General features: G+C 64.0%; 1 protein-coding gene across 2 annotated transcripts in view; it reads right to left on the minus strand.

Moving 5' to 3' along the window:
* JPH3 (junctophilin 3) overlaps positions 1-24,845 on the minus strand; it is a 47,320-nt gene extending 22,475 nt beyond the window's left edge. For both annotated transcript variants that reach the window (XR_013760550.1, XM_079119603.1), the window contains exons 1-2: positions 24,082-24,845; positions 8,696-9,473 (exon numbers count right to left, since the gene is read on the minus strand). Coding sequence is in view for 1 of the 2 variants with exons in the window: in XM_079119603.1 (XP_078975729.1) it covers positions 8,696-9,473; positions 24,082-24,463 (1,160 nt within the window). In the remaining variant the exon portion in view is untranslated. The remainder of the gene's footprint in view (positions 1-8,695; positions 9,474-24,081) is intronic.
* Between the last annotated feature and the right edge of the window lie 342 nt (positions 24,846-25,187).

Raw genomic sequence — 25,187 nt, forward strand, 5'->3', positions numbered from 1 at the left:
AAGCTCTGCCACCGTCCACTATCGCCTTGTTCAGACACGTCGCAGGATCACTCCACCTCGAGCCAGCAGCCATCACTGCATCCACGGCCCGGGTCAGATCCACCCATCCTGCCCACACTGGCATCTCTGTGGTCAGAAGAGGTCACTGGGTGCCCACCAGAGGTGACAGTTGGGACAAGTGAGCCCAGGGTTTGTGAGGCTGGCAGCACAGCCATGGTCCTGCCGCTGAGGGACGCTGGGTGCCTTTGTGATGGGGCAGAGACTGCAGCTGAGACGGGGTTCCCACCCTGCAGTGGGACGAGGAGGCCCTGAATTCACCTGAGTGGCAGAGAGAGCAGAACAGAACCCGTGCCCTGGGAGCAGTGGCTCAGGGTCTCTCTGGGCTGTGGGCATCAGGGGAGCCACGGACCCCTCCTCAGGTGACTATGAGGACTTAAGTGCCTGGGGTTAAAACAGAGTTTGCTGAAAACATTGAGTTATTTAAAAGCCACATTTGCCAGTTGCAGCGGCGCACCCTGTAACCCCAGAGACTCAGGAGGCTGCGGCAGGAGATCACAAGTTCCAGGTCAGCCTAGACAACTCAGCAGGGCCCTCCCTGTCTCCAAATAAAAAGTAGAAAGGGACAGGCCATTGGCAGCGGTAGGCCACCCTGGGTTCCATCCTCAGTGTGGGGGGTCATTTTGCATTTGTGAGTCAGGCATGTGCACCCCGATCAGCGTATGAAATGACAGTAAGGATGACAGGCAGGCCAATGCTGAGACCCTGCCCTGAGGCCTGTGGAGCTGTCCGAGGTGCTGATCCTGCAGGCTCTCCCCGAGCAGGCCCCTCCGACCCCAGTTTTGCAAGATGCAGAGAGTTCTAGAATGGGTGGTGGCGGCTGCATGACACATCAAACACAGCGGAACTACATGCAAATGGTTCCGGTGGCAATTTCATTTCACACAGATTTTACCGCAATTCTAAAAATTGAAAAAAAAGTTACAGGCACCTAGGGCCAGAGAAGGGGAGCAACTCACTTTCCAGAGCTTCAAATCCACACACCTGTCCGCTGCCCTGGGAAGCCCTCTGAGAGGCAGGATGAACACCACACAGGGTGGACCACACTCAGTCTCTCTTAAACCCACACCCTGTACGATCACCACGGACATCACTAATCAATAGAGGCCTGCTCCCAGCCCAGAGCGACCTCGGAATCCTTCTCAACCCAGCGCATAGGCAGCCCCCACCAATCAATCTGAGATGCTCTGGCTGCACGTCTAAACAAGTGCAGACGCCGGGCTGGGGCTGTCTGGGACCTCGCTGGGGTGTCCCAGCTGGGCTGAGCGAAGTGGTAACTGAGGTCGCTAGACTGGCACCCTGCTGGTAATCGCTCCCTCCTTCAGACACTTCATGTAATTACTCCTCAGGCGCCAGCCTCAAGCCACCCCACTGGGTAAATCACTAACAGGATCCTGGGTTAGGGGCGGGAGGCCGCGGCGCTGCACAGACTGGCCGCTGCACAAGAGGCCCCAGCTCCCCAGGTCAGGAGTGCGGCTGCTGCCCCTGCGACGCCCTCCCAAGCCACACAGTGGTATCCTGGACCCCTGGATGGCAAATGGGCGCTCCTCTCTCCGCGGCAGCCGTCCTGGTGCACACTGGGCTCCCACGGGGGAGGGAGAGGAGGGAAGGGGAGAGAGACGGGGGCACCTAGCAAGGGAGCAGACAGGGAGAGCCAGGGGCAGGGGAGGAGAGCCAGGAGGCCAGCGAGTCCCCACTGATCCTGTCCTCGCAGGAGCTGAGACGGAAGCCAACCGTGGGCTTGTGACCCAGCCCTGGCGTGCTGCTCCCCAGCTCTGCAGCCCAGGAATCCCCAGATGTGCCCACTCTTGCATACCCAGTCAGTGTTTGCTGAGTGTCCCCCAAGGCCGGTGTGGCGTCAGGAATGGTCTCCACGCTCACAGGCGCAGTCTGGTGCAGGTGGGCCAGGTCGGGCACTGAGAGAAGACTCTGCAGAGGAGGGGACACTGAGGTCCTGGAGAACCACCACCCTGGGGGCCACTGGCCCCTTCCCCCCACCGTACTGAAGTAACAGACGGTCAGTTGGGCCCATGTACCCAGATTACCGAGGCTTCCCAGGCCCTGCAGCCAGGTCTGGCGGCCTCGCAGCATGCTGCACGTTCCCCTCCTCCCTGGGGACACACATGACTGGTCCCGGCCCAGGGACCGGGCTGCTCAGACAGAGGGGCCTGAGCACCAGGGACCTAAGCATGCCTTTGAGAGAACCAGCCTCTATGGTGGGTTGGTGCCCCCTTGTTCACAATGTTTGATGTGACACAAAGCCTGCCTCTATTTTAAAGAGCACCTCAGGATGTTGTGTACATTCCCTCCCAGAACTACCAGCCAGGCTGAGGTCCTTCCAGAACATTCTTCACCTGGACAGAAACCTGCCCCGAGTGCTCACTCCCGCCCGCCTGGCCCGACAAACTGCTCTACCTCGTCTCCCCCTGTGGCCTGCTCTGGGCCACACAGGATCAGCCTTAGCCACTGTCCCTCCCTGGCCAGCATGTCCTCGGGGCTCACTGTGCAGATGCTGTGATCTGGGCTCTGGGCAGTTGGCTCCTAACACACCAGGCACTGTGGCTGACCTCATGCCCCACACCCCAGGGAAGAGCCAGCCCCTCAAGACTGCGTTAGGGGTCTCAGTCCTTCCACGAGCAGTGAGGAACGGAGGGCCTGGGAGGAGTCTGCCTGGATAGGACCCCTGGGCCTCTAGGAGCAGGGGGAACCCACCACGCCCAGGGAAAGGCCAGGAGGGGACGGTGAGCTGAGGAGACCTGGCCCTGTGGGGCCTGTGTCTCAGGCTCCCCGCCTCAGAGCCACGAGAAGGAGCCCTGGCTGCGGCATGGCCCATCCTGGGTTCTGCTTCTGTATACAAGCGACGCGGAAGCCGGGCATGAGGGAGGGGAGCATGGCGGGCGGGAGAAGAATGGCATGCAGGTGGCAGGCGGGGAGCCCTGCGGCCTGGCAGCCTCCCTCCACACACACAGGCAGTGCCCTCCTGAGGCTGGCCTCACACAGCCTCCCTCTGCACACATGGGCAGCGGCCTCCTGGGGCTGGGCCGGCCCCACGCAGCCTCCCTCTGGCAGGCCCAGACCCCAGGACAGGCCTCCGAGGAATGCACCTCAGGCAAGGCCAAGAGCAGCAGGCCCAAGCAGGGCATGGGCCACCAGCTGGAGGAGACCGGGTTGGCAGGATGCAGAGAGACTGGACCCCGGGCACCATGGGCAGGCAGGTGAGCGGCGCAGTCCATGAGAGCACTGGCAGATTCCGGGAAGCAGGGCCTGTGCAGGTGAGTGGAGAGAATCGCCAGCCACGAGCCCAGCTGTGGGCACTCACACTCATGGCCACGTCCAGGGCAGACAGCGGGCACACAGCGCAGGGGAACGAAGTGCTGGCCCCACAGGTGGAGCACCACTCAGTCACCACAGGAGCCGGGTTCCCCTCCTGCCACCGAGGACATGGGCCCCAGTCCCTGACGGACTGAGGCGGGCTCTGCGGTCCCCAGACGACCACAGACCCGGTGTGGTGTGCAGGGAGGGGTCCAGCAAAGGGCTCCTCCCCTTTGATAGCTGTCCATCAGGCCCATTGGTCACAGCAGTGCCAAGTGACAAAGAAGCCCCAGTGGAAAGCAAGCCCTCATGGTCCCCAAGCACTACAGCCCCAAGGTCCCCTCCTGGCCTCCCTGGGGACATGCTTGTGACATTGGAGGAACTACAAGGTGTGTGCCGAATCCCACCCAGCCTCCCAGGCCCCGGCCAGGCCCAGAATCACGCCTGGACCACAGGAACCACGTGTCCAAGCAGGAGGAACCAGTCTGGTGACAAAGGACAGACTGGACCCAGGAAGGGGGCAGCTAGGAACCAAAAGCAGGCCCCCCAGGGCCGGCTAGACCCAGGCTGGACTGAGACGTCACGAGTTCAGCCGCTCCCACCCCCTCGTGTGGCCAGCACTTGGCAGCCGCACCCTGCCTCACTTGGTGGGAAAATGGGGGCTCCGGCATGTCCATCACAAGGAAGGACAGCGAGTGCCCCTGCCATGGGGTCTCCTGGCAGCACGGGGGCTGGGCCGTGTGCCTGGCGAGGACGGCACCTCATGGGTACACCGTGAGCTGTGAGAGGCGTCTGACTCAAGGTAGAGCTGGCCCTGGGACAGGCCATCCAAAGACCAGCTGCCCTGGGCAGGAAGGGGCTCCAGGCCACGAGGACCAGAGGCCTGTGGGACTGGGGCTGAGGGTCCATGGGTCAGCTTGACCTAGTGACACTGATGGAGACCCGTGACCAGGGCGTGTACTCAAGCCGGGCTCTGATCCAGGAGCCTCTGCTGCCTTTACGCTGGTGTCAGCCCAGTCCACAGGGCGGAGGGTGAGGCCCAGGACTCAGGCGCCTGCCCAGGCCTCACTGCCGGGCAGCAGCTCCTGCCTCCTTTCCTGCTGCACCAGGTTGCTTGGGGTCAGAGTCAGGGGACCCAGGCCCCACCAGTCACCAGGTCCTGCATCCCTGGGGCCTTTTAAGTGGCAATGACTCCCCTTGGGAAGTGGGAGTCGAGGGCGTGGGCCCTGCACCTCCCCGGGCTCCAGGCCCCAGGCCGACGGCTCACTGGACACGCCACCTCAGGGCTGGCTCCATCGCCAGGGTCTCCTGCCCTTCTGAGCCAGGCAGCGGCCACTGTGAGGCCACTAGAGTCCCCAAGCTGCCACTGAAGCACAGGAAGGGACAGGGATGGTGACCATCCTAACCACGGCCCCTCAGGGCGAGGACCAGGAGTAGTGAGGTGTGGGTGGGCACTGGCGGCCCCCGGGAGCCCCCAGACTCGGTTCGGATGTCCTGGATGGCTGGGACGGACCAGCCTGAGGCAGCCGCCCGAGCAGGCCCGACGGCTCCTCGCCAAGCCTCCTCGTTGCCCGGGATCTAACACCGCGCCTGGCTCTCGCTTCAGTGTCCTCTTCCACGGCCGGGCCATAGCCGGCAGACGGGCCGTCGCCTGCCGGGAGGGCTCTGCCAGCCTGTGGCGGTCCTCCCACGGAGACAGGAGGCCCGGGCCTGGCAGGTACCGCCCTCAGGCCTGGCAGTGCTGCCGCAGGGCATGACGGGAGGGACCAGGGGAATACGGCCTCGCCAGGCCCGCCAGGCCTGACCAGCGCCCTGCAGCTGCCCTCACAGAGGCCTCACGCTCAGACTGAAGCACTCTGGGGTCTGAGGTCAGAGGGTAAGTGAGCCCCAGGGCCGCGGCCAGGCCTGCAGCTGCTCCTCCCACCAGCTCCAGAGCCTCTGGCCGCTGGTCGCCCCTCTGCCCCGTCACAGCACATGGCTCCACCTCTGCTTTGCCACCATGTCTCCTCTGCCTCTGACCTCCCCCACTCATGAGGACCCCGACGGCACAGGACCCCTGCTGCCCAGCCAACCTGCCTTTCGCCGTCCTCAGATCCCCTTCGGACACGTGAGGTGACATGTCCGAGGGGGATGTTTTCCATGGTTCGACTCCGCCCACTACCTGGAGAAGCCCCGACCACACGGCCGTTGGTGCTGCCTCCCTGTCGCCTGCTCCTGGAGCCACCCCAGCTGGCACCGGGCACCATCTCTGTGCCCACTGCAGGGCCCTGTGCAGAAACGCCCTGAGCAGCAGCACAGGCAGATGGCGAGCACGGCCCCTGCGGCCCTGTTGGTGAGGCCGCTGGAGGAGAGGGCGCCCCACGGTGTCCCCGGGAGGCGCCCACGTCAGGTGGCACTGCACAGCCCTTAGAGCAGCAGCCCTGGATACGGTGAGTGCAGGTGAGCAGGGAGCCCTGGGAAGTCGGTACCCCTGCGTGGGAGGCGCAGCCTGCCTGAGCCCCAGGGCCACAGGATACGAAGGGACTAGCACCACAAAGCCACCGGAAGGACACACGGAGAAGGGGCAGTGGGCAGCCTCAGACCACAGCGGCCTCTATCCTCCTCTTGAGCCTGGCCCGGCTCCTAGAGATGCAAGGGCCACATCCATGGCAGGAACAGGACCGTGGCCCTGCCCTGTCCCCAGAGCGCCACCTGAGAGCGACCACGGCCCTGCCCTGTCCCCAGAGAGCCACCTGAGAGCGACCACGGCCCTGCCCTGTCCCCAGAGAGCCACCTGAGAGCGACCACGGCCCTGCCCTGTCCCCAGAGAGCCACCTGAGAGCGACCGGCCCTGCCCTGTCCCCAGAGAGCCACCTGAGCGCGACCACGGCCCTGCCCTGTCCCCAGAGCACCACCTGAGAGTGACCACGGCCCTGCCCTGTCCCCAGAGCGCCACCTGAGAGCGACCGGCCCTGCCCTGTCCCCAGAGCGCCACCTGAGAGTGACCAGAGCGCCACCTGAGAGTGACCACGGCCCTACCCTGTCCCCAGAGCGCCACCTGAGAGTGACCAGAGCACCACCTGAGAGTGACCACAGCCCTGCCCTGTCCTCAGAGCGCCACCTGAGAGTGACCACGGCCCTGCCCTGTCCCCAGAGAGCCACCTGAGCGCGACCACGGCCCTGCCCTGTCCCCAGAGCACCACCTGAGAGTGACCACGGCCCTGCCCTGTCCCCAGAGCGCCACCTGAGAGTGACCAGAGCGCCACCTGAGAGTGACCACGGCCCTGCCCTGTCCCCAGAGCGCCACCTGAGAGTGACCAGAGCACCACCTGAGAGTGACCACAGCCCTGCCCTGTCCTCAGAGCGCCACCTGAGAGTGACCATGGCCCTGCCCTGTCCTCAGAGCGCCACCTGAGAGTGACCACGACCCTGCCCTGTCCTCAGAGCGCCACCTGAGAGTGACCACGGCCCTGCCTTGTCCCCTGTGCGCCACCTGAGAGTGACCAAAGCGCCACCTGAGAGTGACCAGAGCGCCACCTGAGAGCAACCATGGCCCTGCCCTGTCCCCAGAGCACCACCTGAGAGTGACCAGAGCGCCACCTGAGAGTGACCAGAGCGCCACCTGAGAGTGACCACGGCCCTGCCCTGTCCCCAGAGAGCCACCTGAGAGTGACCAGAGAGCCACCTGAGAGTGACCACGGCCCTTCCCTGTCCTCAGAGCGCCACCTGAGAGTGACCAGAGCGCCACCTGAGAGTGACCAGAGAGCCACCTGAGAGCAACCACGGCCCTGCCCTGTCCCCAGAGCGCCACCTGAGAGTGACCACGGCCCTGCCCTGTCCCCAGAGAGCCACCTGAGAGTGACCACGGCCCTGCCCTGTCCTCAGAGCGCCACCTGAGAGTGACCAGAGAGCCACCTGAGAGTGACCACGGCCCTGCCCTGTCCTCAGAGCGCCACCTGAGAGCAACCACGGCCCTGCCCTGTCCCCAGAGTGCCACCTGAGAGTGACCAGAGCACCACCTAAGAGTGACCAGAGTGCCACCTAAGAGTGACCAGAGCGCCACCTGAGAGTGACCAGAGCGCCACCTAAGAGTGACCAGAGCGCCACCTGAGATGACCACGGCCCTGCCCTGTCCCCAGAGAGCCACCTGAGAGCAACCATGGCCCTGCCCTGTCCCCAGAGCGCCACCTAAGAGTGACCAGAGCGCCACCTAAGAGTGACCAGAGTGTCACCTGAGAGTGACCAGAGCGCCACCTGAGAGTGACCATGGCCCTGCCCTGTCCCCTGTGCGCCATCTGAGAGTGACCAGAGCACCACCTGAGAGCAACCACGGCCCTGCCCTGTCCCCAGAGCACCACCTGAGAGTGACCACGGCCCTGCCTGTCCCCTGTGCACCACCTGAGAGTGACCACAGCCCATTGGTTTCCCTGCTGCAGGCCATGGGGCACGGGACGGGGTGCCAAGCAGCTGTGTGCTCAGAATCCCACTTCCTCTGCCCCGAGACGCTCGGGCACTCTGCCAGCATGCCTGTGTTCCTGCCCTGATCCAAGGCCATGGAGACGGCACCAACGGGCACCTTCCAGCTGCAGCGAGGTCGGGCTGAGCGGCCTGAGCAGGGAGCTTGCCCCAAGACCGCAGGCCCACTCCTGCCCGGGGATGCGGACCATCCAACACTCAGGCAAGGGCCTCCCGGAGGCCCACAGCAAGTCCTCCACCCATGACCCTCCATCAGACCCTGAGGGCCCCACCCGTCCCAGGACAGCAGAGGCCCGGGGAACAAGCCCGCTGTGTCAGACACCTTCCAAGGCCTGGGGACACCTCTGTACCTGCCGGTACCAGAAGGCCACCTGCAGCGCCTGGGCTCATGAGGCAGCTCCCTCCTCCCACAGCCCCATGGGCACCAGGCCCGCGTGGCCTTCGCAGCGCCCAGGAGCAGGCCCCAGCACCCTCCCTGGCTCGAGGCCCCGCTCTCTGCCACACCCAGAGAAAACTTGAGTCTGCGTGGCACCCACCCACAGCCACCTCTGAACCCGCTGTGCAGGGCCAATGGCCCTCTCAACCTGGGCTTTTGCTTTCTCACGGCCCAGCAGGGCAGCCGCTGGCCCAAAGCACCAGGCCTCGCCCAAGCCCCTGCTGGCCGCTCACTGGGCCGACTGCAGAGCGGTGGCGGGCACACTGCAGCCCTGCTCAGGCAGCTGCGGACCCACATCTGCCCACAAGGCGGCCTCTGTCCCGGTTCCCGACTTCCCCCTGAGCACGTGTAGAGCGTGGAACAGGCACGGCCGCCACCCTCCCTGCCCACGGCCCCCGAGAGCCCGAGGACTGCAGCCGGCCGCCACGCCCCTACCTGGACGCCGCGATCTCGGCCTTCTGCTTGGCGATGGTGGCCGCCCGCTCGGCCGCCTCCACGGCCCGGTCCACCTTCTCGCGGGTCTTGCTGGCGCGCAGCGGGATGAGGTTCTTGCGCTTGCCGCTCACCAGCACGTTCTGCTTGTACTTGCCCTCCTCCTTGGTGCCGTCGGGGAAGGTCATGCAGCCGTAGCCGTGCCGCCGGTTGCCGGCCCACTCGCCCTCATAGCTGAGCCCGTCCGAGCGCTGGCTCACGCCGAAGCCGGCCCGCTTGTCGCTCTTCCACTCGCCCACGTAGGTCTCGGTGGTGGTGGCGTCGATGTCGTCCTCGACGGCCGCTAGCTCGGCCTCGGCTTCACCCAGGCTGATGGTGGAGTGGACGTCGCTGGCCGTGGAGCTGACCGTGCTCAGGCCCGCCTCACTGCGGAAGGAGCTCTGCTTGCTGCGCTGGCTGGCCAGGCTGCTCTTGGACTCCGACTTGCGCAGCTTCAGCCCGCTCAGCAGCGAGCGCCGGAACAGCCCCTTCTTCTTGCTCTTTAGGGCCTCGGAGTCGCTGTGGGCCACCAGCACGAAGCCGCCCCGGGACACGGCTGGGCTGCCGGCCAGCGCCGGGGAGGCATCCGGGTGCAGCGCGGTGCCGTTGGTGTGCTCGCTGCGCAGAGAGTTGATGGACGTTCTCAGGGGCGAGCGGATGACCGCCGCCATGCCGTAGGGGACGCTCTGCCGCACACCATAGCCTTGGCGCATGCCGCCAACCCACTGGCCCTGGTATGTCCCTGGGGAGGCAAAGAGAGAGGGGTTAGCGCCCAGGGCAGCAAGGGGGCCCCCGTCACAGGGCCAGGTCAGCACCCCCTCCACAGGACAGCTCTGTCTGCACCTCCCACCGCGGCTCAGGTGGAGGCTGACGGACCACAGTGCATCTCACAGCTTACACTGGACGGTTGCTGTGAGACACCTGCCTCCTGACCCCAGGGGTGCAGCCCGACGTCTGAGGGACTGGGAGGGAAGGAGGCACCGGAGTGCGCCTGAAGCCCTGCAGTGCAGAGGGCGGCCTGGAGGAGGCGCGCAGCCTGGGGCGCAGCCATAGTGCCCTGCCCACGCAGCAGCAGGGCCTCCACGTGGCTGCTTCCCCTGCTGCAGGCACCCGAGAGGATGGCTCTGTGGGGACAGGGCAGCAGGCAGAGTGTGGGGCAGTGAGTGTCCTCAGGAGACCTCAGGGCAGGACCCCAAGAGGCCAGGGCTAAGCTATCTGGACACCTGGTTCTCCCAGCACTGCTCACAGGAGCAGGAGGAGGAAGTGGCCACAGAGGCGTGGCCAAGGAAGTGCCACTCGTCCAGGCGAGGGAACAGCAGGCCACAGGAGGGCAGGGGCCCCGAGACCCGCAACACCAGAAACCCGACAGCACCATGCGGCAAGAGGAAGCCAGACGAAGGAGGTCAGGTCCAGTGCTGCCCGGCAGGGTCCCCGGAGGAAAGGAGGAAGGGCGCATGGCCTGGGGTGGGAGGGGGCTGCTGCCTGGAGGGCCGAGGTTTCTCCTGGGGTGAGGGACATAGCGTGGTGGTGCTGCTACACCCCGAGTGGACTCGGCGCCTCTGCAAGCTGACGGAGGCTGGAGAGCCCAGGGCGGTGGGCAGCCCCGGAAGGCCAGGCAGAGGACCACGCGAGCCCAGGAGTCCCAGGCAGCCCAGGCAGCACGGTGTGCAGCATGGCTCCATTGCAAAGGGAAGAGGCGGCCGAGATGGTGGAGCCCTCGCTACAGAGCACACGACAGGAGGGAGCCCAGCAGGCCTGGTGAGATCTGCCTGCACTGACTAGCTGAGTGACCACGGGCCAGTGTCTGGAACTCTCTGACCTTCAGTTTCATTATCTACAGGATAGGCACCAACACTCTGCAGCCCAGGGGTCACTGTGACAGCTGCCTGTCGGCATGGTGCCCGCTGTGCCCGTGGTCGGTCATCATCGCCAGGCCCCACGAGGTCTCACACCTGACAGGGCGCAGACCTCCGGTCGTCACACCCCCACTCCTGCTGTCTGCCGCCGAGCCACCTCCTCCACCCCCCCCCCCCGAGGGTAAAACCTAGGAGCCTGGCCCTGTGGCCCGGGACTGGCTCCGTCACCCTCCCCAGCTCCAGCGCAGCATCAGAAAGCACCTGACCCCTGTGGCTCGTCCACCCCTGAGACTGTCCACGCAGACTCCCTTGCTCAGGCTGCCCACCCCATCCCAGCCCCCCAGGCCAGGCAGCTCCTGCCCTGCCCGATGCCCTTCACCCACTGCTCTCGGGCCCACATGCTGCAGACCCACTGGGGACAGTGGTGGGCCCTTGGGGGTTCCAAGTGCATCCTCCCCGCTCAACTAGGCTCCCAGCTCCCTCAAGGGCAAGGGCCGTGCTGCAGGCTCCTCACTCTCCACACAACAGGCAGCCCATCCTGGGCAGAGGACAGGTGCGCACAGAGCATCCATCTAGCCAGAGCCACGGACCAAGGCTCTGAGAGCCCTTTGCACCAAGAGGCACTGGCATCACCTGCACCTCAGCTTCTGCTGAAGTGGCTGGGACAGGGGTCAGAGGTCAGCTTCTCCACACAAAGGGCCAGAGATGGGCATCCTGGAGGACGGGACTCATGGAACTGGGCACCTGCAGGAGGAGAGGGGTGCGGGGCAGGAGGAGGGCAAGGCGGGACAGAGCTGAGCGAGAAGACGGTGCAGCAGGTGGGGTTGATGTGGGCACGTCCGTGCTGGTCACTGATACCCAAGGCTGGGTCGGGAGACACACACGGGGAACTCTGGACATGGGGCAGCACTGACTCCAATAGAGACCTGCCCAGGGGGCCGTGGGGGTGATCTTGCCAGGGACAGCAGAGCTCCTCTGAAGGACCCGAGGCAGGCCAGCGGCAAAGGTCACGCACAGAGCTTCTGGTGCCAAGGTCACGAGGCATCAGAACCTCCGCAGGGAAAGAGGCCAACAGGCAAAGCTACACGGGAAGGACGGACACAATCAGGAAAAGGTCAGCAGGGAGAAGACGCCAGGAAACCGAGACCTGGCCCTCCAGAGATGAGCAGCTGTGTCCCCAGACAAGAGGAGGAGGCAGAGAAAAAGGAAAGGTCGGAAAGAAAAGCACTCAGGACCCACAAGATGTCGGCTGGCACCCGACCCCGGCGAACGAGCTGCAGGACGAGGTCAAGAAGACATTTCAGAAACCAAAACGAGAGAAGAGCAGGAAGACACTGAGAGGGTCGAGGAGGCCCGAGTACAGGACTCAGAGAGCAGCGGAGCCCGAGGACCAGAGACGCGGAGCGGCACCCAGGGCCCACGGGTGCCACACGAAGGGCAGAGCGCCCAGCGAGGCGTGTGGCACGGAACTTGGGGGGCGGCTGCATGCAGACCCCTCGGCCATGCCCAGGCGGGAGAGCAGGCTGCGGGTGCTGGACTGAGGAGCAGAAGGCTCCAGACAGCCGACACCAAACCTGGAGTCGCGGGGGCCGCCTAGTCCTCAAGCCAATGCCGTGCCAGTTCATCAGCGAGCAGCCCAGGCACAGCCACGTGGTCCTCCTCAGCCTCTTAGGATGTGCTCCACCAACGCGGGAGGAAAGCCAGTGGGAGGAGATGGAGCCCGCGGAGCCCAGGCCCAGGGGCTCCGGGAAGACCGCAGGGGTGGGGGGTGGTCACTTGTGCGCAGTGGACACACGCACAGTTGGAGCTGCACGTCACACTGAGCGTCTGCGCGGGGAGGAGAAGCCACTGACAGGGACTGCAGCCGAGAAGAGATGGCTGGACGGCACAGGGCAGGACGGCCCAGCGTGGTGCCTGACAGGGCGGGCGCAGGGAGACAGCGGCACTGTGGACCTCGTCCTTCATGCTGTGGTCTGATACAATCGAGACAGCGAGGGAAGGGCGTGCTCAGCGGTGAGGGTCCTCTGCCTCAGCAGAAGTCACAGGCGACTCGCTGCACCCTCCATGTGCACAGCGGCAGCGCCCATCTCTGAAGGGGCTGAAGCTCTGGTCCTGGGAACGGGGAGCTGGCGGGTGTCCCAGGCCACCTGCCTCTAAGTGCCACCTTGTTTCCAGCAGGTACCTCATCTTAAACTCTGGGCGGGTGGCCCTGGGCCAGGGCTGAAGGTCCCAAGGGGGCAGGGAAGATGGACGCTTCCAGCAGAGCATTCCGATGACACTGCGCCTGGACAGGGTGGGGACCTGAGTCTGGCTGCGGCGTGCAGGCCTGCGCACCTGCAGGAGGCTGGACCTGGGGCCCATGGCCCGTGTTTCTAGGAGGTCAGAGGAGAAAGTCAGGAAAAGCAGGCCCAGAGGGCAGGCCTGGTCCAGAGGAGCCACAGGAGGAGCTATCAGAGCCGCAGACAGCACGCAGAGGAGGCCAGGAGAGGGCGGCCGCTCCCGAAGCCACGGCCGGGGCCGCGGGCCTCACAAGCAACAGCAGACCCCCAGTGAGCGGCACACGGGACCGCACCCCCACCCCCATGCTGCCTGGCATCGGGGACCAGAGAGGCGTGAGGAGCCACAGTGGTAAGCCCCGTCGGCCGCGTGCTCCCAGCGTGAGTCCCAGCAGAGCCTCCACCCTGACTATCCGCTCTCCTCGCTTCACTGGGGAAGCTTTGCAGAGCAGCTTCCCGTTCAGGGAAAGACAGGACAAAGGACAGCGTCCACCACACTCTCGGGCTCCCCACCCGGCCTCCCTGCTACATGGCACAGCGAGCCTCAGGCCTGGCAGCCCAGACACTGGCCTGGGGACGCTGACGCCTGAGCCAGGAGGGAGGCCGAGGGCTGCGGGGGGTGTAGGAGGCAGCTCTGACACGGGACCAGAGGGGAGGGCCAGCCCGGGAGGAAACCTGGCCAGCCAGGCACAGTCCTAGGTGACCACCAAGGTCCCTCTTGCTGCTCAGTGTCCCCGGGGAGACGGGCTGGATGGAGGGCAGCCGAGTGTCCTGCCCTGCCTGGGAGCTCATGGCCGCCTGTTTCCTGTTGGGCATGAACACCTCACAGAACTCAGCGGACAAGGTCACTGCGAGATCAGGACTGAGGGAGATGAAAGCAGGTCACTGTGCCATCCACGAGCACTAGCCACACCCTCCTGGCTAAAGGAGGGTGCTGCCTCTTGACCAGTCACAGCCTCGCCCTGGGCTCCCCCCTCTAGAAGGCAATGGAGACACCCAATCAGAGAACTGGCCCCTTTCCAATAGCACCCAGTCTGGAGTAAACCCTACTGGCTTAGGCCCCCCAACCACCACCCAAGGCCCAAGGCCCTGGCCCTTCCCAATACCAGGGAGTGCTGGGTAGTTCCACAGAAGTGCCCACTCTGGCAGCTGTGGGTGGTGGCAGGAAAGCCTGGGCAGGCCACTGACCATCCTGGAGGCAGGAGGCACTGAAAGGCTGCAGAAGCCCAGGGCCCAGCAGGCTGGCCTCCGACTCACAGAAGACCAGCCCACTCCAGACCATTCCTGAGACCCTGCCGATGGGGTACACCTGAACCCCCTTCTGCAGGACCCCCGGGCAGCCATCTCCCAGCACAGACTCCAGTCCCACCCAGCGTCCCTGCCTGACAGGAGAAGGCCCTGCTGCCTGTTAGCGCCAAGCCCCCAGAGCTTGGGACCCAGTTTCCACTGAGGGTCCTCACAGCTGACAGGCACCGCATCCGCAGTGTGGCACGGGAAAGCCAGGGTGCCCTGCCCGAGCCCTGGCACACAAGGGGCCAGCTGCAGGTGACACCTGGATGCTTGGGTCGCAGGCCAACTGCTGCTTCTCTCGCCTCAGTTTCCCCTCCAGTACTTCACAGGGTTGCTTTAAAGGAGGGGTGGGGAGCCCTCTGGGCAGCCTCGCTACCCGAAGAGATGGAGGCTCCTCCTCCTCCACTCAGCCTCCCTGCCTCTCTTGGGACTTGCACATCCCTTCTCTTCGCCTCTGCACCCACAGGACACCCCTCCTGTGTACCTGACATCACTTCACCATACCACCCCCAGCCCTGAGCAAACCCGCCTTTACTTCTGCTGCATCTCTTGGGGATATGAGTCATCTCAGACAGGGCCCTGCGGCCTGGACGCAGCCCCTTTCCGGGGATGGTTGGTCCTTACACTGGCCAGGCAGGAGCCTGGGGACTAACACATTCCCTCCACAGCGAGGCTGGTCCCTCCACAGGAGGAAGGCCTGGGGCCTGCCCCCACGCACCTGGGTCTGCGCCCCCTACCCTGGGGATGCACGAGGCCCCTCCTGCCACAGGGCTGCCCACCCTCCCTCCCCACCCTGCCTCGCCCCCTTGCCAGACTCTCCTGCCACGCTCAGCCTCCGTCCGAGCATCGTTCCTGGGAAGGCTTTCTCCAGGCCCTAGACGCCCACCAGCCCCTGGCCCCCTACGCTGCCCCATCTGCAGCAATCAGGGGGCCCCGGGGCTGACCGGCATGGCCCCAACCAGTCCAACAGCCCAAAGGCTCTTTGTTTACCACCATCCCAGAGCCAGCTAGATGCTGGGTACACCGTTGGTGCTTGATAAAACGCCTGCATGGGGCCCTCCTTCCCCAGACACCATGGCTCTCTGAATGGCAGCCACGGCCTTCAGAGAACTGAGCTGGGCAGCAGCACCCTGGCCCTGGGCTCCCTCTGAGGGGAGGGCTGTGTTCCCCACTCTGTCACTGACACATTCACTGAGCACCTGCCATGTGCCACGCCCCTGCTTGGGGCAGCTAATCTCAGGCAGCACTCCACCCTGCCGGCCCTCGCACGGATCTGCGACCCACAGGAAACCCCACGGCTCGACAGGAAGACGAGTACCCGGCTGTCAAAGGGGCAGGGTCTGAACAGACGCTGCTCCCAAGCAGATGCACATCAGCCAAAGAGCACACAGAAAGGTGCTCCTCAGCAGCCCTCGGGAAACAGATCAAAACCCGAGACAAGGGGTGCACCCAGCGGGCTGGCGTCAGGAGGACAGGCGACGGCCAGGGCTGGCGAGGAAGGGACAGCTGGACCTCACACCGGGAGGTCTCTGGGCACAGAGGGGGTGGTGCACCGGCACAGCACCATGAGCCTCCAAGCCTCGCTCAGGGAGGAGCCAGACACAGGGCTGCGACTGCAGGACTCCCTGCAGGGAAGGGTCGGAGCAGAAGCCCACAGGGACACCCCTGCACCGAGGGGCTGGTTGAGGGGAGCAGCACTGGCATATGCAGATTCTCTAGACCAGACCCCGGCGAGGGCTGCCAGTGAACGGGGCTGCCTGGCCTCTGCAGGGCTGAAGGTCACATCTCAGCGAGGCACGCATGCTTCCACTGAGCCATACTCCCAGCCCTGAACTGCACGTTTTAAAGGGACCAACTTCATGAAAAGTGAATATTTTACTGAAGATGTTATCAAAAATGCCACCAAAATACCACGGGTCACCAGCCAAGGTATAGGCCCCACAAGCCACACCAGCCGAGCCCGCCGGCTCAGAGCGCCCGGTAGGAGGTTGGTACCTGTCAGCAAGGCCGGCACCCCAGAACCCCTGGGAGGACCCTCCTGGCCCTCAGCACCTGGGCTTCCCCTGAATTCCCTCCACCACCTCCACCTTGGGCGCCCAGTTCTTATTTTCAAAGGGAGATGGGGGAGGGGGGAGGCTGGCATGTCTCCGGGGTGGGAGTCCCCAGGATGGCAGCCCACCCAGGTCAGGGGACTTGATGTGCAGGGCCACTGTCCTAGGTTCCCCTCATCCTGCGTCCATCACCTCTCTGAGCCTCGGTTTCCCATCTGTGAAGTGGGGTGTCCGCTTTCCTCCTGGGGAGACAGCTGCCTGAGGCAGGGCGGCCCTGTGCAGGAGAGGGTGGCAGCGGCTGCCAAGCCCACATGTGTCCACACTGCTGCGCTGGGTGGCTCCAGCTGGAGGTGGCCTGATTGTGGAAGGCTGGTGAGCAGGGGGCCTGGCAGTGCCGGAGGGACCTCGGCCTGCTCAGGGGCGCCTCAGCCCAGGCCTGGAGCCCTCTGCTCACGGCACACCGAGGTCCCTGGGCCAGGTTAGGTGCTCACAGAGAACACAGGGTTCACGTACGGGGTTGTAGATGCGCCTCAGGGAGTCGGACACAAGAAGTGCACAAAGCATCCCAGTCTGCAGGGACCGGCTCTCTCCTGGGAGACAGGGAACAGCTGTGCCCCACTTGCCATGAGCTCAGAGGACTCACGGGCTCATAGCTGCTGGGCAGTGGCCCACCAGAGACCTGCCTCCTCTGCTTCGCTCGAGGTGGTGGCCAAGTGGCCTTCCCTCTGGCCCCCGTTCCCCATCTACGGAGCGTAGGGGTGGCTGAAGTGACCCTCCTCAGGAATGCCATCACAGAGCCTGGAGACCAGGGGCCACCGGTCTGCGTGAACCACACACGCCTGTGGCCTTGCTCTTCTCACCTCTAACAGGAATGCCGTGCAAGCTTTCCACTGCTCTGAGAAATGCCTGAATAATCAATTTATAAAGAGGAAAGGTTTGTATCAGCTATGCTCAGTGGGCCCTGTTGCTCAGGGCAGGGTTAGGCAGCACCTAATGGTGGTGCTTAAGGCAGAGTGAAAATGCTCGCCTTACGGCTGGGAAGCAGAAGAGACAGAAGAGGGGCTGGGCCCGCGGCCCTCCAATGACCTAAAGACCCCACCTCCAGAAGGTTCCACCACCTCCCAATACCACAGGGGACCTGGCTTTTCAGGCATGTGCTTAAGATCCAAACTTATCTCAAAGCACCATTTAAGGAACAGAAGAAACAGCGTCATGATAAATCACCCAGCACAACAGGGACCCAGGCAATATAAGAGGGAATAACCTCCTTCCAAAGGCACCTACCTGGTTTCGAGGGCCTGGGTGACCATGTGTGTTCCAGACTTACAAGATCATAGTGGGTCAAATGTATTCAAGCCCAAACCCCTGGTTCCTGTGAATATGGCCTTTGTACAAAGAGTCTTTGCAGGTAAGATTGACTTAGGGACCTTGAGTGCAGCCTGGATTTAGGCTGAGCCCAAAATCCAATGACGGGTGACCCTATAAGAAACAGAAGACAAAGACACAGAGGAGCAGGCCTCATGGCAACTGAGGCGCATGCGCACAGAGGAGCAGGCCTCATGACAACTGAGGCGCATGCGCACAGAGGAGCAGGCCTCATGACAACTGAGGCGCATGCGCACAGAGGAGCAGGCCTCATGACAACTGAGGCGCATGCGCACTTAACTGCTGGAACATGGGTATTGTGGTGGAAATTCTCTAGTCAAATTTCTTCTTTCTTTTTTGGTACCAGGAATTGAACCCAGGGGCACTTAGTCACTGAGCCACACCCCCAACCCTTTATATTTTTTATTTTGAGACAGGGTCTCACTAACTTGCTCAGGGCCTAAGTGGCTGAGGTTGGCTTTGAACACGCGATCCTCCTGTCTCAGCTGCCCAAGCCACTGGGTCTGCAGGCGTGGCCACTGCACCCAGCTCACGTTTCCTTTCTTTCTTTTTCTCTTTTTGGTTATGTTTTGTTTTGATTTGGTTCTGGTACCAGGGGTTGAACCCAGGGGCACTTAGCCACTGAGCCACACCCCAGCTCTTTAAAAATTTTTGATTTTGAGACAGGGTCTCACTACGTTGCTGAGGGCCTCGCAAAGTTGTCCAGGGTGGTCTCTCACCTGTGAGCCTCCTGTCTCAGGCTCCTGAGCCACTGGAATTACAGGCATGTGCCACCACACCTGGCTTTTTAAAAATTCTTCTGGTACGAGGGATGGAAAGGGGGGCTCTGCACATGACAAGCAAGTGCTCTACCACTGAGCTACACTCCCAGTCCTATTTATTTATTTGTTTGCTTTTAGACTGGGCCTTGCTAAATTGCCCAGGCTGGCCTTGACCTCGACATCCTTCTGCCTCAGCCTCCCCAGTCACCAGGATTACAGGCGTGGCCACCACGCTCAGCAAAACCTTTGTGTGCATGTGTGGTGCTGGGGACTGAATCCAGGCCTCTGCATGGGAGGTGGGCACTCCACCACTGACCACACCCCAGTCCTGTGTTCAGGACTTTATGAGTGCATCACAGTTACACACAGTATTGGGGCTCATGCTGATAAATCCTACATCTTTTTTGAATGAAGCACTATGACCACTTCATGAGTAACTTGACCCAGAGTTTTAAAAATTCTACCTAAAGCAACAATTCTTGACCCCACCTGCTCTTATCAATCTCCGAGGCTGGCACGTGGCCTCTGCATCTGGCTTCAGCGGTGTTGGATGAGCCCCAGAGCTGAGGCTTCCAAGGTGCAGGAACCTGCTCTGGACCAGGGCCTTCGTCTGAGCTTCAGCCTCACCCAGAGCTGCCTGCAGCTGGACCTCCATCAGCATTGTGGGTGGGCCCAGGCATTAGCACCAGCCTGGTGGAGCTGACCAACCCTAGGGCGCGACAGCAGCACCTGCCCCCGACCACCTGAAACGTGGCCAGTGCGGCCAAGTCGGCTTCTTACATTTCACTTCACTTTAATTAATTTGATTTTAAATTCACAGAGCCACGTGTGGCTGGGGGCAGCGGTGAGTGGAATCGGTCTGGATGACCGCGGGGGCACTGATGCTGACCGGAGCCAGGCCTTTCCCTGTCAGCGCACCTGCTTCACCGCGGGGTGCTGCGCACAGGAGCCGGGGCGTGGAGGGCCACGGGTCCCCCAGCCTGCTGGCGGCCAGCGACTCTCTCAGTCCACCAGGAGGTGGCGGCACCTGGAAGGCGCTCCGCCCTCAGAAGTGACACGGGCGAGCGCCAAGCGGCGCGTCCCGCGGAATGGAGCCCGCGCGGGCGGAGCCCGGCTGGGCGAGTCCGCCGGTCCGGGGCAGGAGGCGCGCTCCAGGGCACCTGCGGAGAACCTGCGCCTGCGCGCCTGGCGCCGCCGCTCTCCAAGGTCCTGAAGACCCGCGGCCACCTGCGCGAGAGCCCCAGCAGGACCCCGGGCGGTGGCCTCGCCCACACCAGGACCCTGCGCCCTGGCAACACGACCCACGAGGGGCTGCCCCGGAAACTCCGGCAGGTGTCCGTCCTCCTGGCATGCGCGGACCTGGATGTACTTGTCACTTAAGGACACAAGTCTTCCATAAAAACCACCAGCTGGAGGCAGATGGCGAAGTTCAGCCCTGGGGAAACCCAGGCAGGCCAGGCCCATGAGGGGCCCAGGCGCTCCTGCCCCCAGCCTTCCAGGTGTTCCTCTCTGAAGGCCCCACGGAGGATGGGCTGGGGCCCTCCTGCCTCCACCAGCTGCACTACAGGCTGGCATCAGCCAGGGCTCCTGTGTGCCTCCCTGCCACGCGCTGCCCTGAGGTCCCCCAGCTCCCGCGGGCTCCTGGGGCACAGCCTCAGGTCTCCTGCAGGGCAGCTGCAGGGGGGACACTGCCACCCGCCCCCCTCCCAGCTGTGAGGGGAGGCCACTCTCTCCTTCCTCTCGGCCCTGCAGCCTCTCAACGCCCCACCCGAGGCTGAAAGAGCATTGCTGAGAAACGCCCTCACCTCCACCCCGCCAGAGGGCACTTGCTGTTTTGGAACGAGTGTCTACTGGAGCAACCCGTGTCCAGGGGCTGCTCCCGCCTGACCTGGCATCTGGACTCAACGAGCACCATTCACAGTCATGTCACAAAACAATGCCAGTGGCAGTTAATGGTGTGTGGGTGAGAGGACCGGGTTCCCTCCGCAAGGGGCACTAAGCACACAGTGTGTCTAAAATGGAAACGAGGCACACCACCGCCTGTGCCAGCTGAACTCCCCATGGCAGGAGTGCCGAGACGTGAGCACTGGGTGAGGGGAGCAGCCACGCCAGGAGGGTGCACGTGGCTGCTGGGGGTGGGGTGGAGACGTCTCCGGTGGCAGGTGTATTGCGCGCGCAGGCGCCTGAGTGGATCTGAGTCTGGCTGTGGGTGTGTGTGATTTGTGTGGGCTGAGGAGTCTGGGCCGGGAACGGGTCCTGCGCAGGAGGGCGAGAGGCCGGGCGTGAGATGACTCATCCCTCTCTGGTGTGGGCGGGACTATCAGAGGGGGTGACTTTTAGTCCAAGGGGCTCTGCATCCATAGCTCCCAAGAGACCCAGCTACCTGCGCAGCAAGCACGAGTCCAGCCAGTGGGGAAGTGCGGTGGGACTCAGGGTCCCAGGTGGGATGGCATGGGGTGGAGGCCTATACTCGGACACTGACCCAGAGGGAAGGATGGACGTGGAAGAATGGAAGGAACAGGAGGCATTCCACACGAGGCAGTGGACAGTGGTGATGCCTGAGCATCAGCAGACTCTGAAATTGCCACCCGAGCACGGATCTGCTTCCCCGCACTCCAAGCCCTGGCTTCCCTGCACCCAGACAGGACCCGTGGTCACCTCTACAGGTGTGGAACTGCAGCCCCACACGGACAGGCACTGACTGCCACCTGCTCCGTGTGCATGGCATCCCTGTCAGCCTGGCCAGGGGCTCTGATGACAGCCATCACAGTGGCTGCTGCTGTGAAACCCAACAGTAGAGACGACCACAGCGCACGAGGGGTGCCGCTGCGTCCCTGCACAAATCAGCCACTCTCACACTGTCATCCCCAGCCCTCTGTCAACTGAGGAAACTGAAGCTCAGAGAGGTTAAGTAATTTGCCCAAGGCCACAGCTCGGAGCTGGCAGATTCAAGGCCAGGTGGCAGATTCTGAGGGAGCGTCTGCCCTGCCACCCAGGCCCAGGCGCACCACGCAGGCTGTGGGAGCTGCTCGGCTCACTTCAAGAGCAGCGCCTGCCTGAGTCCGGGGGAGGGTGAGTCGGAGGAGGAGCTGGCAGAAGCGTCCCCGGCTGAAATGCATCCATGCCCATCCAGCTCCACGGAGAACACATTTGCCACTCCTGCATTATTCATGAAGCCGCCGTTTCCCCAAGTCAGCACTGGGAGCCGTGCTGAAGTTCAGGAGCTCTGCAGATGCCTGCCCCAAATTCCCAGCTCCCGCACAAAGGCGAAGTTGGACTGGCAGTGGGACCTTCCCTCATGAAGGCACCATCAACCCCTGACACGGGAGCCCTCGCCACCCGGTGAGAGAGAAGGGAGCAAGATCCCTGCCTGCTCCAGCAGGTGACCACACCCGACTGTGGACACAGAAGACTACCCAGGCACCCGAGTCCTGAGCAGTCACTCCGCCCCACGAGAAGCTGGGACCACGCTCAGAGAAGTGGCCCCAAATACCTGGCCCGGTCATCCCAAGCCAGGGGGCCAACTCAATGTTCCCTCATGCTATGTGGCCGTCCCTGAAGCCCGCACCTGTGCTCCTGCCTCAGCAAGCCTACAGATCTGAGGATCACGGCCCCTTGACAGAAGGTGGACATACCGGGCTGCTGGCAGGACGGTGGGGTGGAAGCAAGGGGGCGTGGCCCCAGACTGGAGCCCAGGACTCCAGCTGGTGTGGGCACCTAGGCTCACTGGCCTCACCGGTAAAACGGGCAGGACCAAGCAGGACACACCAAGCACTTAGGGAACTGGCTGGGTACAAGGTTAGACAGCTCAGGTCTCCGTGGAAACTTGCTCACCTCGACACTGCAGGTCCCCACCCACAGCCAGCCCCAGCACAAGCTCCCTCCCCTGCAGAATCGCCAGGGAGTCTCCACGCTTCTCCCCAAACAGAAGCTCCTTGAGGGCAGGGATGCCCATCCACTTTGCTCACTGTTCCCACAGCTCAGAGCACCTCGTCACAGCAAGTGCCGAGAGGTATTTGTTCAGTGAGGGGAAGAATTCCTCAGGCCACTGGAGGCACTCAAGGCCTGGGGCATGACTTCACCCCAAGATACTCCTACCAGTGTCACAGGCGAGGAGAGGCCAAGATCTCTCTGCCCACCTGCCCCAGGAGCTGGCCTGCACAGGGCCACGGAGCACAACTGGGAGCCCCTCTGGGGGACTGTTTTGCAGAGCAGTCCAGCCAGAGCCCCGGGGGCAACAAGAGCCCAGCTGGGAGTGCCAGGCTGCCTGCCTGCCTCTGCCACCCACAACCGCTGCCAGGCCTGACCAGGCCCACCTGTGCAAGCACACGCACACGCAGGCCCACGCCTGGAACGGAGGCAGGGCTGTCCGCTCCCTCCTGGCCCTCAGGCCTCAGGGCAGTGGAGCTCTCCAGCCTCCTCCGTGAAAACAACAGCACAGGCCGCCTGGGACGCTGGGCCTGGAGCCGGCAGGCAGGAGCATTATATAATTAACTGCCCAGACTCCGCCTCCTCTTTGGGTAATAACGAGCCCTGCCTTTCAGTTGCATAAGCCAAAATAATAATTACTCTCCAGCCCTCCATCACTCCTGGATGTGGCGGGGAGCAGGTGCTCTGAGCTCCCTTCCTGAGACTCAGAGGCAGCAGGCAGGCAGGGCGAGTGAACATACACTCATGATTTTTATTCCCGGCAGAAGCACAAGTCATTGCTGCGTCTCATTCCCTTCCCAGGCATCCGTGCCTGCAAAATAGCAGAGCCGCCCCAGGGAGGCCCCGGAGCCACTTCAGGGAAGAGCTCCCGGTGGGGGAGGGGCTGTGGACCCCACATGTGTTTGGGGTCTGGCTTGCTATTGCTCTCAGAAGCACGGAGAAGCACGGGTACTGGAGAGTCTAGGCAAGAGGGCAGCTGCCAAACCACCCAAGGCTTCCTGCACAGAAACCACCTTGCAGGCAGTTCACTGGCTCCCAGCACCAGGCTCTGCCCCGAATGTGGTGGCATCTGAGAATGAAGCCACAGAGCTATTCCCTGAAGTAACGGTAAAAAGGGTCCAGCCACTGAAAGGAGAGATTCCTGGGCTCTCGCTAAGCAGATGGGCCTCCCTCCTCCCTCCAGCAGCCTGCTTCGACAGCGCTAGCCCGCGTCCAACCACCTAGAAGTTTATTGCCTGGCTGTTTTGGTTTGGGTTGGCATCCCCCCTCTAGCGCTCCCAGTCTCCCTCTCCATTGGCTTGGGTTGATTCAGGACTGAGGGAGGCCCTGGGCACCGCAGGAAAACAAGCAGGGAGGCTGGTGCCTGACTCCAGCTACGCCAGAGGGCAACAGCGCCAGAGGGGAGTGGGCCTCTCCAGCCACCCCCTCCACCCCTGGTGGGTCCCAGAGGTGGCCACTGGCCCCGCCTGGCCTTTCCAGCAGGTCTCCGGCCTGCTCTTGGATGATGTGCTCATCCACCGCTCTGGGCAGCAGCCCCCAGCCTGGCTCTGCTGTTGGAAAGCCCCCAACACCCTTCAGTTGGCATCCTGGTGCTGCCCCCCACCAGGCCTGGGGCAACCTGTAGCCAGGGGGCCCTGAGGCCTCCAGGAACCCAAGAAATGCTCTGAGCTCCCACAGCCCAGCGGGAGGAAGAGGCTCAACTTCCCTGGAGATAAACAGAGGGAAGACTGGGGAGGGTCCCTCCTCCGCCCGGCCCAGCCCCATCCCGGCCCCATCCCGACCCGACCCGCGAGCACCTACCTCCATCCGAGTAGGTCTCCGTGCCATATCCGTCCTGCAGCCCGTTGCTCCAGGTCCCTTCGTATTTGGCCCCGTTGCCCGTGCACTCCCGCACCCCGTAGCGCCCCTTAAATCCGTGCGTCCACTCGCCCTTGTACACCCACTTCCCCTTGCTCTCCAGGCCGATGCCGTGGCGCTTGCCCTGCGCCCAAGTGCCCTGGTACGTGTTGCCGCTGGGCCAGGTGTAGACGCCCAGCACCTCGAAGCCGTGGCTCCACGAGCCGGTGTATTCGCCTTGGCCCTTGGGGCCGGTGCAGACGCCATGGCCGTGCGCCTTGCCGTCCTCCCAGCCTCCGCAGTAGGACCCTCCATCGTCAAAATTAAACCTACCCCCACTGGACATGCATGTAACGCGGCTCGCGAATCCCGCAGGCGGCGAAAACAACAAGGGAGCGCCGAGCCCGCGTCTTGGTTGGCTGCTGGCTTTTTGTTTTGATTCGCTTTTCGGGAGCAATGGAGAACGAGCGCGGCGGCCGGCGCGGCGGCTCGAGTCAACGGGGGCGAGTGCTCATTTTCCGCGGCGCCGCGGAGCCTGACCAGCGTCTCGCGCTCCCGCTGGAGACAGGACCGGAGGGGCGGGGGAGGGGAGGGGAGCGGGCGGCGGGGGGGCCGGCGCGGCGGCGGCGGCCGCGCTCCACCTCGGCGCGAGCCCCTCGCCGCGCCCGCCCGCGCTCAGCCCCGGGCCGCAGCCCCCCGCCCGCGCCTGCCGCGCTGCGGGCGCCCGAGGGCGGCGGCGGGGCCCGCGGGCGGCGGCGCGGGCGGCTGCACCATCGCGGGCCGCGGGCCGCCGGGCGGCGGCGGCAGCAGCAATGCGGCGGGCGCGGGGCGGCGGCGGCGTGCGCGCCCGCCCGGCCCCGCCCCGCGCCCCCTCCCGCGGCCCGCGCCCGCCGCCCGAGCGGGGGTCCCGCGCGGCGCCCCGGCCCCCGGCCCGGGCCTGCGTGCGGAGGGACAGGAACTGCGTAACGGGAAGGCGCCGGCACCCCGGGCGCCCTCTGCCACCTCCCGGAGCCGGGCGCAGCGGGCTCGCGCGAGCCGGCAGCCCGGGCCCTGCCTGCCGCGCGGCGCCC

This window comes from Sciurus vulgaris (assembly GCF_902686455.1).
Source record: "Sciurus vulgaris genome assembly, chromosome: 17".
NCBI classification, from domain to species: domain Eukaryota; kingdom Metazoa; phylum Chordata; class Mammalia; order Rodentia; family Sciuridae; genus Sciurus; species Sciurus vulgaris.